This window comes from Sinohyriopsis cumingii, chromosome 8 (assembly GCF_028554795.1).
Source record: "Sinohyriopsis cumingii isolate HCF-2022 chromosome 8, ASM2855479v2, whole genome shotgun sequence".
Classification (NCBI taxonomy): domain Eukaryota; kingdom Metazoa; phylum Mollusca; class Bivalvia; order Unionida; family Unionidae; genus Sinohyriopsis; species Sinohyriopsis cumingii.
In genome coordinates, this window is record NC_142968.1 from 18,130,914 (window position 1) to 18,146,334 (window position 15,421).

The window sequence follows — 15,421 nt, forward strand, 5'->3', positions numbered from 1 at the left end:
TCTGAATAAATGTCTAAATGGTCAGTAAGATGATTGATTGTTTTGAAAACTATACCTGCATTCTTGCTGGAAGGGTTACTACTATACTGTTGCAAACTTCAGTTTATATAATTTATTAGGAGGGAACTGGGTAAAATACGACACCTAATTAAAGCGAAGCAATGTCTTTGGTTCTTCGTCTTGACATGTGGGATATCATTTCAACTGTGAGGTGAAAAAATATGTTAATTTCTTTTTTCAACTCTATTGTCATAAACTAAAAGACGGAAAGAAGCGAAAGCAACAGGTTTTGTTAAAATTAAATAATTTAATTATCATAGTTATAAATGAAAATGTGAGAGGATTTTAAAGTCTTATGGCATGAATCCAAAGTCATACTGATAACATTATATGAACGTCAAACCTGATGAAACGATCCGTATAAATTTCAAAACTGGAAATGTACTAGTCATCCAAGAATCGTAACGTTGTCAAGACGACATTGTCCGATTGAAACTAACGTAAATATAAATTCTAATTGTCAGATAGTAGCTTGCCTTTGAGTACTTTGTCGGCAATTGTTACCCTGAATACGACAACAACGCCTCCGTCTGGTACCCTACATCCAGGGACTGATTCACCTCATCCAGCAACGACTACGGCAGCATCACACAGTATGAGTACAAGTAAGCATACTATAACAGAGAATCCTGTGAATCTATTTAATCATTTTAAAATAAATTTATATCGTCACAATTTTCAACAAAAACATTAAACAATAAATCATTTTAAAATTGTAAATATTACAATTATAAAGGTCATGTTAATAGAAATTAGATCTCAGAAATGATTAATGCTGTCAGATGTATCATTTGTAAAATAAGCAATAAATACTTTTATATAATAAAAAATAAATAACAAAATTACACCAGTCAACAGTCATAAAACATTCAAGCCCCTCTTCCTGTCTATGATGTGCAGGTGTTTTTCATACATCTGTTGCTACTGCTGCGAATACTGCTGCTAATACTACTACAACTACCAATACGAAACACTGTTACTAAATTACAAGAACAACAACATTAATAATAATAATAATAATAATAATAATAATAATAATAATAATAATAATATTGTTTATCTGAAATAAACTCCACCGAAACGTGATCCACACCTGAGATCGTGCGGTACAAAATGGATTTTCGATTAATAGAGGAACATCATATCTATTGAAAGAATTTCACTTACAACTAATCATTATTATACTATTTATAATTTGAGTGAAATACAAACATACATTTACATCTAATAATCTGCATAATAGATCTTCCCAAATCATTATACACGAATCAATTTCGAATAGCTTTGATATAGCAAGAAAAAGCATCACACGTGAACGAGCGTTTGCAAACACATTATATTTTCCTCTGATGTGTCTATTTGCCAATATTGTATTCCTACAGCATCAAAAGTAATCTCAAACATCTCTGATCATCTCTGATTTATGCTTCTTGTTTTCTTAATGAAAGTTTTTGGGGGAAGTTGTGATCATATAGTACAATAATTGGAGATTGAACCCAACTAACATGCACTTCAAAACTGTTCAAAGCTGGTATCAATGCGTGACATTCCCTCCCAACTGTGCAATATTTTCTCTGGGGCATGTTTAACTTTTTTGAAAAATAGCACACTGGATGATGCAAACTATCTTTCCTTTTTGAATCAATGTTCCACCAGTCCGTACCTCACTTGAATAGACAAACATTTTAAATGATTGACTGAAATCTGGAGCTGGAAGCACTGGTACGCTTTTAAGAACGACCTTTAAAAATGTTTCTGACATTTGTCACCCTAATGAAAACTGATTTCCTCACACATCAGAATTGTCAAAAGTGAGGCAATCATGGAGACATTTGAACCGAATTTCGATAATATCCAGCCATACCTAAAATACTTGCTACAGGCACTGGGAATTCAAATATAGCCTTGAGCTTACCAAATGAAATCACATTTTACTGATATGGAGTTGCAAATGTCGAAATTTCTTGTGCTAGTTCCGTGAGAGCAAATTGCAAGAATCCCTTCAAAAGGGCAAACTTTGTGACGTATGTAGTATTTCAAATTTTATAAATGGAAACGAGTCTGTTTTTTGTGATTTTTCTGTCTTATATATATATATATATATATATATATATATATATATATATATATATATATATATATATATATATTATATCAATGCAATAAACTGACAACGAACAGTGCAAAACTAGTATCTAACTAGCATAAACGTTTTCGACTCTTAAGAAGTCTTTTTCAAAGGTAAATACAAAACATAGACAAGACCAACAAATAAACAGAAAAAATGTTGTCGTTACAAAACGTTATATGACTATTTCACAGGAATGAAACATTTAAATTTATTATGTTTCAACTAGTTTGATTCAACTTGATACCGATGCTGAACAAATATTTTTTATTGACCTTGAAAACGACGCACCATAAGGACATCTATTATTTGAAGTAAATTTATGTCAACGCAAATTATATCCAGGATATTTCAATGTTATGATAGTAACTATAGGCTACTGGGTGACTAATACGAAAATTTAGAGAATTATTTAAAAGAAAATGTGTCGGCTGAAAATAGATAATTTTATTTGTGCATTGCTGTCTTTTTCTAGTCTTCTTGGTTTAAACAGTTTGGATTCAATGTTCTAAGGCGGCTTATCCAGTTGGTGTTGTTGTTGCTGTTGTTCTTGTTGTTGTAGGATTGGACGCTATTTTCAGTGCAGGATAGGCTATACATGGATGCCAGTATCAATGATGGGGGAAGAACCCTTGAAAACCCCGGGAAGAACCACCGACCCAAGAGAGACTACTGGCAAGCATTCTCACATACCACATTGGCCGAACCTGAGACTCGAACCCAAGCAGACAGAGGTGAGATGGCAATGGTCTGGAACGGAGAGTGCTTTATATCACTCGGCCACTCGGGTCCCCACTGCGGCGTATCCAGTAAGATTCCTTTTTTTCCTGCTTTCGCAACTCCTATTGAGTTCGTGAGCAATTGCAATAACTGAAAGTGTGGCCACGGAAGGAGAAGTTTTCTGCGACTCGACTTCTGTACATCTTCTTTATCATCCAATCATATCTATGAAGACTGGTCCTTTTATGTAGCTTCTTCAGCCTCTCCGACATACTGAAGGCTACAGATCTTACATGTGATGCGATAAATTACATTCTGTTTTGCGCGTTTTGTTTGGACCTTGTATGTTCATTTTATCGCGAGTGTTATATATATTTGATTTTATTTATATTTGATTTATTTTAATTGTTTGTTTGTTTTAAATTTTTATATTTCATTAAATGCTATTGTAATGTAACTTTATTTACTGGATTTGATATAGAGTTCAGTTCTGACTAATATTTTTATTTTTGACGTAAACAACCTTATAGAGACATTGTATCTAATGCTGACCGAGTTCCTGACCTTGATTCAGAAATCAGTGAGACTTCTAGTAAACCTTTATTTAATTCTTTCTCAGACTAAGATTCATAAAGTGGAATCGTTGCCATATCTGGAGTACGTGACAAAAAACACGTGTTTATTGTTACAAATTTTCGGTTTTCCCAGAAGGATGAATTCTTGACCTCCATCCGATATTCTGTTTTATGTTGTAGTTGGATTTATTACTAATGTTTTGTGAATGAATTGTCATTAGTGCCTTAACACTTGAGAGGTAGATATATTTTATATTGTGTCCAGTTTGGGATAATTATTTTATTTTCTTCAAATTATTTTTTTTTAAAGTGCTTCTTTTCCCTGGAAGTACTAGTGCTCTAAATTAATTCTTGGATAAGTACAGTTATCGAAATTTATACAGAATTCAAAAACCGCAATATTTTATGTGATTCAACATCACTTCACATATTACAACTGAAGTCTTCGTCTTCCATTTTGGATTACATCGGTACTCGAACTCAGGTTCATTTAGGGCTTTTTAATAATAGGACCTCAGTTTTTTTAATTCTTAGATTAATTTTGGATTTGATTCGTACGACCGTCAGTTCCTTTTCTTATTTTTTCCTATTTATTCAAAAGAAATAAATTATTGGTTAAATTTTACAAAGCTTGTTGTCTTCACTATTTTTCTTGCTACTTTCTGTAAGAGCCTAAACACGTAACAGTAGTCGCTGTGCTAGAAATCGTCCTGGTCTATATCATATGTTTACAGGTTTTGCACATTAAATCGCTTCAGGGACCAGATTTACTAAGGTGGTTTTGGTTAGTGATTGGCGTTAGCTTCGACCTGACTAGGATGTCCTTGAGGTTTTTTGGTCTCCGGTAGGCTACTACAGGTATTTTTGGGAGGATTAACTTTAGTGCTTCACATAAATCCACGATGAGTCAGTGTTTCCCAATTATTTTACCTACTTTGGGCTTGTTTGGATGGTAGGTCAGGATAAATGGTTTCCTATCAGACTATTACTTCTCTCCATACTTTAGTTGGTCACTGTGGTTTGTTTGTTTAGCACTGTTGTTGCCTCCGTAATCAGGTCTTTGTCGTGGCCTCGGTTAATCAAATGTTCAATTCGCTCTTCCGATCGTTCGTCGTCGGAGCAGATTCTGCGTATCCTCAGTGTCCGGCTTTATGGTATGTTCCCAATGCAGTGTTGTCGATGATAACTGGTTTGGAGAAGATACTGATGTTTGTCGATTGGTTTTGAGTAGATGTCTATATGGAGTTTGTCTTCTACCAGTCTGGTTGTTGTGTCAGGAAAACATTGTTTGAGCTGGAGACTTCTGCCGTGAATTTTATTGAAGGATACGAAAGGGACATTTTTGTACGCATTGCTGTTCAATTGAATTGGAAGTAGCATTCTTCATTCAGTTCAAAGTTACTGAGTTTTAGGACAAGATCCATGAGCGGGATGAGTAAATAAGATGGCGTATTGTTGACAGTTCTTATTTCCCATGCTTACGTACACGCCTGTATCCTTCGTTGTGCAGTATGTTAGTATACAAAGATGTGACGTCTAAAGAAACAATCAATGTATCTGGCAGTAATGGTTCACTTGCTTTAGTTTTAATGAGGTAATCTGTACCTCCCTGAAGATATAAAGTAATTTGTGGATGTGTGGTCTCTTGAAATGATCCAAATATTCTGATATTATTTATGTGGGATGCCCATTACCGGAGATTATAGGTCCGCCCGAGTATCATTATTTTTTTTGGATTTTAGGTTAAAAGATAAAATCTACCTGTCCTTGGGTTTTCTGGGCTTAAACAGTTTTTCGTTTGCTGTTCTATGCGCCCGATATTGTGTGCCTCGTCAATAATATTTGTGATGGAGTTTGCATATTCCATTATCGTGGTTTAGATTTTGGTAGAACCTAGAGTCACTTAGTTGTCTATTTGCTTCACGATGTATTCTTCTCTATTCATAAAGACCACTGTGTAACCCCTATCTGCAGACTTAGTAACGAAGTCTGTTCTCCTTTTCAATCATTGTAGGGCATTTTTGTTCTCTTTTGTCAAGTCAGAGTTGAAAGACTGTTATTGACCACCATACGATTTGCATTCTTTATATATATATATATATATATATATATATATATATATATATATATATATATATATATATATATATATATATATATATGACTACTTTGACAGTATGGGGACTATGGCACTATAGTCCCAATGGGTTCTTTAGCATCAAGACGCCTTTGAAATTATGATCCTAAGGACTCGCTCGGAACTTAAAGTTAAACAAGGATTAACATTATGTGCCACTCTGCGTACAAAGGGAACTTAATTTTTAAAGCTTGCGTGGGTTCAACAGGAATGCCATTTTACGGGATAATTTTGACTTGTGTGACAGCAACGAGAATTTGACTTGGGCTGCAATTTTATGAATAAATTGGAAATTTAAGATTGCGAGTAGATATGGAGATGTGACACATTTTATAACAATCCAAATACATCCTTCCTATCCAGATGGTAACGACCAGGTGTCTCAAGTGGTTGAAGCCTCTCCTCAGATGCATGAGGTTAGAACCCCTTCCGAGTCAAATCAAAGACTTTAAAAAATAGTGCTAGCAGCTTCATCGCTAGGCACTCAGCTTTAATAGGATAGGTTTAGAACTGTTCGGTCTGGTGTCAAGATAAGTGGCTTAGGAGGGGCTAATTCCCCATTTCTAAACACCACAATAAACTGCCACACTGCAGACATCGTAGTGTTATATATATATTTGATTTAATTTAATTGTTTGTTTGTTAGATTTAATTTTTTATATCATTATCTGCTATTGTAATGTAACTTTATTTACTGTAATTTAACATTTTCCAGAAATTCAATTCAGTTCTCTTTGACCTGATTGTTTTTCGTAAACAAATAAAAATATAAACTTTGCATCTAATGTTCACCTGGTTCCTGACCTTGATTCAGAATCAATAAATGTTGAAGTAAACAGCTGTTTTAAAAAAAAAACTTTTCTTCTTTCGCAGAGAAAAATTAATAAAGTGAAATCTGGGCAATACTTGGAGTACGCGACAAATAACATGTATCACTTAGGTTTTTCCAGATGATTTACCCACATCCGAGAGTCTGTTTTGCACTGTAGCTCGATTTATTATTTACGTTTTGAGAAAGGATAGTCATTACTTGCCTTACCACTTGAGAAATTAAAGTGTTTTATGTTGTGACCAGTTTTGGGGCTAATGGTTTTTATTTTCTTCACATTATTTGGATTCCAAGAGATTATTTTTCCCTGAAAATAATAGTGGTCTAAATTATTTCTTGGACAAAGACAGTTATCGAAATTTACACAGAATTCAAAAACTGGAATATTATTTTCTGTTATTCAACAAAGAACTGTTGATACATCAGTGCAACGCTGAGCATACGTCATTTTGGATTTCATCGGGAATCGAGCTCAGATTCATTTAGGACTTTTTAATAATAGGACTTCTATCTTTTAACTCTTGGATTATTTTTGAATTTGATTCGTTAAACCGTAAGTTCTACGGAAATAACTTGTTTGTTAAATTTACAAACTTGTTGCCTTCACTTTATTGTTACTGTTTAAAAGAACCTAAACACGTACCCGTAGCGATATGAATCAAATTGTTAAAGGTACGTTAAAAATCCAAAAACAACACACACTAACCAGATAGTACACACTTGACATGGAACGTTCATACGACTAGTTAAAATTCAAAATGGCTGATGTACAGAGGTTACATAGGTGGAATGGTGTTTCAACAGGCTACTACCCACATAGCCGTTTCTCTCATTAGAGGAAATCTAAAAGTCATTCAAACATTTCAAAACCTTACCGGAAACCCAGAATATTTTATTAAAATAGCCAAGATTAAAAGTTTAAATTATGAAACTTAGAACAGGCTTCAGTGGAGATAAAATCAGAATATTTATTAACAAACAGAGACTAAAACAAATACTAAAATCCTGAACAGACACGAAGTTTGTCCGACACTACAAAACATAATGCGACAAATATTGTATGGAGTTCAGCATATTTGAAAATGAGTAATACATTCAAAATTGGATAAAATTTATAACGTTCAATTTAATAGCAAATCGGTGCACATATTTCCAAAGCAAACAAACAACCAAAGCAATAAATAAGTACGAAAATATTTAAATCAAATATTGTTTAAAAAGTTTTCAGAAAGACAAATATTGACGAAACATTGCATAAACTCCCATCTAGGAAATATGAAAAATAATTAAAAGTTTAAAATAAATTAAATGCAACTTTTGAAAAACACTATGAACAAAGCATTTTATAGCATTGCAAATCAAATTATAAATCCAATGAAAACAAATTCAAAAGACAATTCAAAAATTAAAAAATGGCATACACTAAATGTTTTCCGAATTTAAAAAACCACAAATATTTGATTAGAAAAAAATAACACCTTTCCACAAACATAACAAATGACACCAATTCCTGTTAAGCAACCGACGTCCACACGTGACTTCAGACTCGCAGACATCTTTGGTAGCAAACGAACATACTTACTGACCAAAACACACACGCACACACCAACTCATGTGTAATGGGATGCAAAATATGTGGAAATTAAAGAGGACTGCGGCACTTATTGTTACATATCTACAGCGCTAGGCATCCATAATGCAACGACAAACAACAATTATACCATCCAGCTGTTAAAATAGAACAACTGTTATTAATTTGCTACCATATTCAGGCAAATAATAATTTCAAACAAAAAATATTTAGATCATTTTATATCTATAAAACCCATGATTCGAGAATATGTTTCAAACTTTAATGTGTAGACACGCCAAAGAAAAATAAAGACGTCAATGCCACACAAGGACCAGAATGCTATACTCGATTTAAAGCCAGCAACAGAAAAGTTTTTTATAGATAAAAAATATAGAAACAGATAACCTTGTTAATAGCACTATATTATAGAAGATGTGGTATCTGCATAACTCAATCAACTAATGTCCAGATATTTAATTAATGTGAAAATCTTGATTGTTATGGGTTTCAATATAGGATAATGCGTTGATGAGTTTTTCATAGACGACAGACATATTAAAGCGGTATAAAACCTTTGCTATGGCAAAACAACGAACATCCCGTATATTACATGTACAACTATCAAACTACTGGACTATATTGTCCATGTTGATGGACAAAAGACAATAGATTTATTGCATACGTCAACTGCAGATGCCAACTAACATCATGGTGGTAATACGGAAATGAGCATTCATGTATTAGACGTGTTAGTCTGTCTGGATAAAAAGCTAGCTTCTATTTTTGCAAGTCATGGAGCAATAAAATATGAAACTACTAGCATGGATGGAATTTTAACATATCCAAGCAAAGCTTTATAATGGTTATGCCGCTGTAGAGAAATAATACGGATGGTATATTGTCTATGGAACCCTTTCGAAAATAAGGGCAGCAACTAACTAGTGCGAATTCAGACTCTGTTTTGGTCAACAGTAGAATTTTTAAAATATGCACTTTGATTAATGGGCTAAGTCAAGACAAACAAAGTTACAGGATTAGAATAGAAAGCTCCAGAAAACAATAAGAAACAAGAATTAGAAGATTTGTCCGTCATATTTCCCCTTTAAATCACTGCCAATCAACTGTATGGAATTTCCCAAAGAACGACAAGAACTAAAATTAGAATAACCAGGATATACAAAGATTGGCAATACTTACATTCCAGGAATTGAATCGATTTATTCTAATCGTAACGAGGTGAATCCCGAAGAATATGATTTAAAATGTATTACATTTATAGAACTTGCAATAGTTAACACCAAAATAAATAAATATGTCAATCAACTATATAGAAGAATTCCAACCCCAAATAAAGTCTATACAAACCGTTTAAGTAATTTAAATAATGCAATCGAATAAACACGAAATAGAATAGACCAATTACGCTACAAAATAGTATACAAGAGAATACAAATATCCAGAGTAACTTTCAAATGCAATGGATGAAGAAAGGACAAGAAAAATAATTAAACAACAAATATGAAATAGCAACAAATAATACCAATTATATAAGTTTACCATTTATTGCTGGTACATTAAACATTTAGAGAATTTTACTGAAATATGAGCAAATAATAATAGAATCTTTAGTGTAATTGGCATCAATGTGTTATATGTAGTGAGACCGTGGGGGACAAAGAATAAGACTGTAGAGGTTTAATTGAACAAGACATTGCCAAAATGAATAGACTTTACAAATGTGAACATAAAGAACCGAATAATAATAATAATAACAAACAAAGAATAAAAATAAAAAAGGTTTAATCCAGAGCGAAGAGAAACTAATGCAAAAAATTTTAATATTGTTTATATGTTTTGCACCAATATGTTCCTTTAGCGAGAATATAAGAACAATTCAAATAATCATTACAATCGTATTAAAAATAACCTATGATTGCTAAAAGCTAGTAATTGGATTACATATCGTTGTCTAAGTTGTAAAAGAGTCAGTGCTTGTTTTGGGGGCTTTTGTTGGTTTGTTTGTTTTAGGTACCTTCAAATGATAAATAAGATTATACAGATGCATTTAAAGTAACGTGTCTTTCGATCTTTTTTCTAACATGTTCGTGATATCTTTGTTTTATATTGTAAAATTTGACTTGTCTGCTTGTTTTAATTTTCATTTCTAGTGTCTGCACCTTACAAATTTAACACAAACGAATATATTATTTCAATGACTTATGGCATATTTCTTTGTGTAGTAAGCTAACCTTGTATTTAACACTTGGGATATGTTCAATTGTATTTAAAACAACTGTTAAGTTAGCTACACGATGCAAACAAGACGCCTTCATTATGACCTAGTAATTTATTAACTTCATTAATTTTAATTAAAATCATTTAAAATTATGGCTTATAGATCTTGATTTCTTTTATAGTGATATGTGGATTTTTTAATTATCTGTTCATGGTATTCGAACTAATATACCTGTCTTTTCAATTCTTTTTTAATTCAAGAGGGTCTACAAACCATGTTTACATTTGTATATTTTATTAAATTACAGTGGTCACATATCGGTTGTCTAGGAATCCTGATATATATTGACCTGTCCTCTATATAGTTAACTGTTCTTCACAATGCAGTTCATACTACAGCACGTGCGATAGTGAGAAATCTCCCTGAAAAGCAAATCATGACTACCATGTTTAATTATAAGCTTCTACATATGAAAGTTTTCATAATTGAGTACTCTTTCACATTCATATACATTCTAGGGTCCGCGTCTTATAAAAACATATGGAGAGGAGAAAGTGCGATGAAATTCGTCCCACTCAATATCCAGAGTGTTGTATTCATTAAAAAGATTTTTTAGACACCGTCATAATTATCCACACAAGCATACAAAAGTCATGTTTAATACCCTTCTTCAAAGTTTATTAAATACTGTACTTTAACCAACTGTGTCTGTTTACGATAGAGTGCAATGAAACACGCATTAATCGGACAACTTTCGTGCTTGATAATGCCTTTGGGAACAACGTGTAATATCTATCATTGTATATTGATCCTAACACGGGACAATACCGCCATATAGGTTCGATTCCTGGTAACTATGCTTATATGTCTCCTGTAAAAAATGTTCTTATAAACCCATGCTAGAATGCCGAATGAATCACGATTATAGCAATCATCACGGTTTACGAATAGTAGAGATTCTGAAACAACTGCCTCTAATTCCGATAATATGTCTCACCTTTCTTCGGGTCAGTTACGGACTCTGTTAACGTCCATTACACCAGGTATTTTAATAGGTTATCTTTGTGGAACTAACGAAATTGTATCCCTTTGTGATCATGTATCGTAACAGATTGGAACAGAACTCTCTTCCTGTTTCGTATGTCTCAATTTATTAGCTGACATTTGTATGAATATTCATGCTCAGGGACGGCATTAGAGTGGCGAACCATGCAATCTGATCCGTCAACACACCCCACACCCCGATAATTTCTCCTCAGCTTTGACGCCCTAGGAAATCGCCTTGTTCGCCGTTATGGCCGAGCCACCTCTATTCATATTGTTGTAGTATAGTTTGATTTTCAAACATTTTATATATGAGACATGAGTTAAACTGTTGGCGAAGGAAATAAAATATGGTTTGATATGACTGCATATTTTCCTGTACTATTTAACGGTAGACCAAGATCATAATAACCTTTTACGTTATCTCTATAATCTTTATTTATTATAGCTCAGGCCACGGCGGCAAGCACAACACCAGTGACGACAAAAAATGTCACCCAGCCACAATCAAGTAAGGATTAAATGGCAGTAATATTCTTTTCTGTTAATGCGGGTGAAATGGTTTCCTGTATTTTCCACTTTGCGTATCAAATATTTGAAAAATCTTTAGGAAATGATTTTTCAAGCTCTATATATTATGTCGGCTAAAATTCTGCTTCAAATACAGCAATTTGATGTTAGAGGGCTATTTGATTTTGAACATTGAACAATCACACTGTTTAATTCTCTAATAGTTTGATAATGAGCATAAAAATATCCAAAGTAATGTTCAAATATGGTTAATGTTTCTTTCATCTAACTTAAAAATTTCATGTTTAATGTTAAACATCTTGCACCTTTACCATCAGAATCTCCTATATCAAGTATCAAAAAGTTGCATATCTGAGACTCGAATGTCACGTTGTCAGTTATTTTAGATCACAGATCATAAACTACAATCTCAAATATAAAAATATTAAAGATGGAAATTCCCATTCTACAATCCTAATTTAATATTGATTTACCTATTTGACATTCAAAATTCCTATTTTTTATTTTCTATATCTAACTATTTTGAAATAGGATATTTGAGCCCCACATATATAAAAAAATATCCATCTGCAACATTCAAATCTTCAATATCCAAACATTTGGATAGATAATACTTAATATTTCTGTAGGAAATTTCGAATTTAATAAATATTTAATTGATCACATGACTATTGTTGTATTTACCTTAATGTCCTCAAATTTTAACTGTCAGGTTTGTAACATGTGTAATACCGTGTGAGTCAGTTTTTAATAACACTGAAACAAGGAACGTATGCCTTGCCAGATTACTTGCAATGGTACAATAAGCGTGCAGATTCTTAATTTTTCAGCTATTGCAGACGCTTTTTGTGTGTTAGTTTGTTTCATTTAAGATCGGTTTGATTAAACAAGATTTAAATTTGCAAAATTCTGATCGAACGCAACAATAGGTTCCAAAGTATTGACTTCATAACGATTTTCCAGGCTTCGTGCATACATTCAAGTTTTGTTCTCCAAAGTCGTGCGAATACGGGCTTCATAAGGACATACATGTCCAATTGTGTCAATACAGGACCTGAATTCTCGAAGGCTTTTCTACCATAAATTCAGATTTGAGTCTAAAGCGCTAAGGTCTTTGACGGTCTGTAACTTCGATTAGGTTGAGATTATGTTCAATAAACATTTGTAAGAACAAGTAAGAAGAATCTTAATGGTGTAATATCAGGAATCTAACTTCTCTAATTGCTCACATTTCACGTTATGTTTCAGTTTCGTGTTTTGCGTGCATAGATGACTCGAGTGACTGCGAATATACCTTCCATCAAGTAACTTGTTCGGCCCCGAATAATTACTGTATCAATGACCTGACTAACAACGCGGACACCTCCAGAGTCCTTATCAGAAGGTATGGATGATTAAAGAAATGTTCTTGTTCTCATACTAAAATAGCACAAATTTTGTTAATGATTGCAGCTTGAAAATAAATTGATTTTCTTTTAGAGGAAATATACAAATTAGAGGCAGGTCGAACTCCTTTTTCTGTCGAGAGGAATAAATTACGCGAAATGGTGTTCATACGTTTATCCGAAAGTCCTAAATCTTTCAATATCGAATAGTGGAAGCAAATATTTTCAGCATATTATTGTTCATATTTAAGGTATATGCAGTGAAATCCATATCAGTTTTTTATCTCAGCGAAGGTCACATACCCCGCAGTTGTCTAAAATATCCATTGATGAGGCGTCTCGGCGTCATCTTTTCGACCTATACGTATTTACGACTACGTTCTGAATAATAAAATGCTCAGTTGTCGTTGTATTCACGTACTTCATCAGTCTCAATATCCGTATCGTCTGAAATTAAATAATGTTACTAAAAGACCAATAGCAGGTCAAAGAACTATTATTGTAATTTTATTATGTGCATCCTCTCTGAATTTTAATGATAACGACAATACTGATTGTGTTCTAGGTGATTATAATTACAATTGTTCTAAGTTTAGCATTAATATACAGCAGTAGTAGTATTAGTAGCAGTAGTAATAGTAGTATTCGTAGCAGTAGCAGTTGTATTAGTAAAGGAAATATTCCTATCATAGTCGTGCTATCTCTATAATCAATGCAGACAGACAAACAAACGATAAAAGGAAATCTTAAATCATGCATGTTTTTTCTCCACCCAGATGTGGTAGTTATGATGAATGTGTGAATGACTGGTGGCAAACCTACTCTGACAATGAACGATGCAAGAATTTCAATCAAGATATTTCTTATAGTCTGGATTTCAATTGTAAATACTGCTGCGTAAAAAATGATTGTAATAACAAAATTAGTCCTCCTAAGGAGACGAATTTCGTAAAAAATTAAACTGGTTCTATTTCTCACCGAGGATAGAATGTTATGTCTACCTGTTCTCAGAAAGTATGGAAACCTGCAAATAAACCTACATTGAATATGGTGACATTGTTTTCTTTATTTCTTAAAGAATTCTTTAGGCAGCTACAACACTCCAAATTTTCAACCCCCGCAGCTATTATACAAGCATCAAGCAAAAGTTCAGACCTTTCGTTTCGCAATTTGTTCTTCTTCTGTATATTGCTTTTAAAAATATAAATATCCTGCCATTCAGTTCCAAAATTCAACCCTCAAGTTACATCAATGAAAAAAATAGCTCTGGGTTAAGAGGAGTTATAGTTTAAGCTGCTTTACTACCAAAACTTACAACGAACATGTGTATATACCAAATATAAACAAATAAGGGAAGAGAGTTATATTATATGAATAGAGGATACTTCAGTGTAACTCAATAGTGGCATCTCACGTTGTGGTTAACGGAACAAAAGTTGTTTTCTCATGACATGGTTACCTTTACGTGGGAGAGGGTATAATATAGGCATGCACTTTAAAGTCATTGGTAGATCTTTTTCACAAGATGTCGTATTGCTGAAATTGATAAGCAAGTTCAAGTAATAATTTCCAGCTACAGGACTTCAACAAACATACAATAGTGTTTGAAATTACTGAATTATAGATTTACATAACAAGGTCGATATAAACGAAGTTTAAAGCAGGGGATTTCATTATTGTTGCGATTCGAGCTCTTGAAGTAAATAAAAGAAATAACATAAAACCTCACGATTTTAGTCAAATCAACACGTTATTTATGTTTCTAAGTTACAAAGCGTAAATGTAATAAACACTAACAGTATTGTGAATTATACCCCAAATAATCCTAAATGTCCTATCCCAAGTCCTAAAGTATATGATATCCTTCATGAATTCCAATAATCTTGAATGTAATGGTGTGCCATATTGATTTAATCCATAATATCTTTGAATGAGTTCATAATCCCAAATTAATGTGTTAATCTAATATTTAGAAACATAGCATGTACTTTTTGGCCCATAAAAATGATTCAAGATCTTGTGATAAGTCTTGTTGATTCCTAATTGACCAGCCAAGGCAGTTTGGTGAACTAGACTAAATATTTCCTGTCGATATGGCTTAGGAACGACAATTTCATAGCTCCCTGACTACTTGTTTAGCTTCAGATTAGCTAATAGTCCTATTAAATAAACATGATATCTCAGGAGCTTGTTTCTGTTCGAG

The 15,421-nt window shown here is 33.1% G+C and overlaps 1 protein-coding gene across 9 annotated transcripts in view; it reads left to right on the top strand.

Annotated features, from left to right (window-relative positions):
- LOC149793060 (A disintegrin and metalloproteinase with thrombospondin motifs adt-1-like) overlaps positions 1-14,266 on the top strand; it is a 199,895-nt gene extending 185,629 nt beyond the window's left edge. For all 9 annotated transcript variants that reach the window (XM_089966949.1, XM_089966950.1, XM_089966952.1 and 6 more), the window contains 4 exons: positions 525-665; positions 11,751-11,813; positions 13,082-13,217; positions 13,995-14,266. In XM_089966949.1, coding sequence (XP_089823075.1) covers positions 525-665; positions 11,751-11,813; positions 13,082-13,217; positions 13,995-14,178 — 524 coding nt within the window. In that variant the 3' untranslated portion in view covers positions 14,179-14,266. The remainder of the gene's footprint in view (positions 1-524; positions 666-11,750; positions 11,814-13,081; positions 13,218-13,994) is intronic.
- Positions 14,267-15,421: the final 1,155 nt, after the last annotated feature.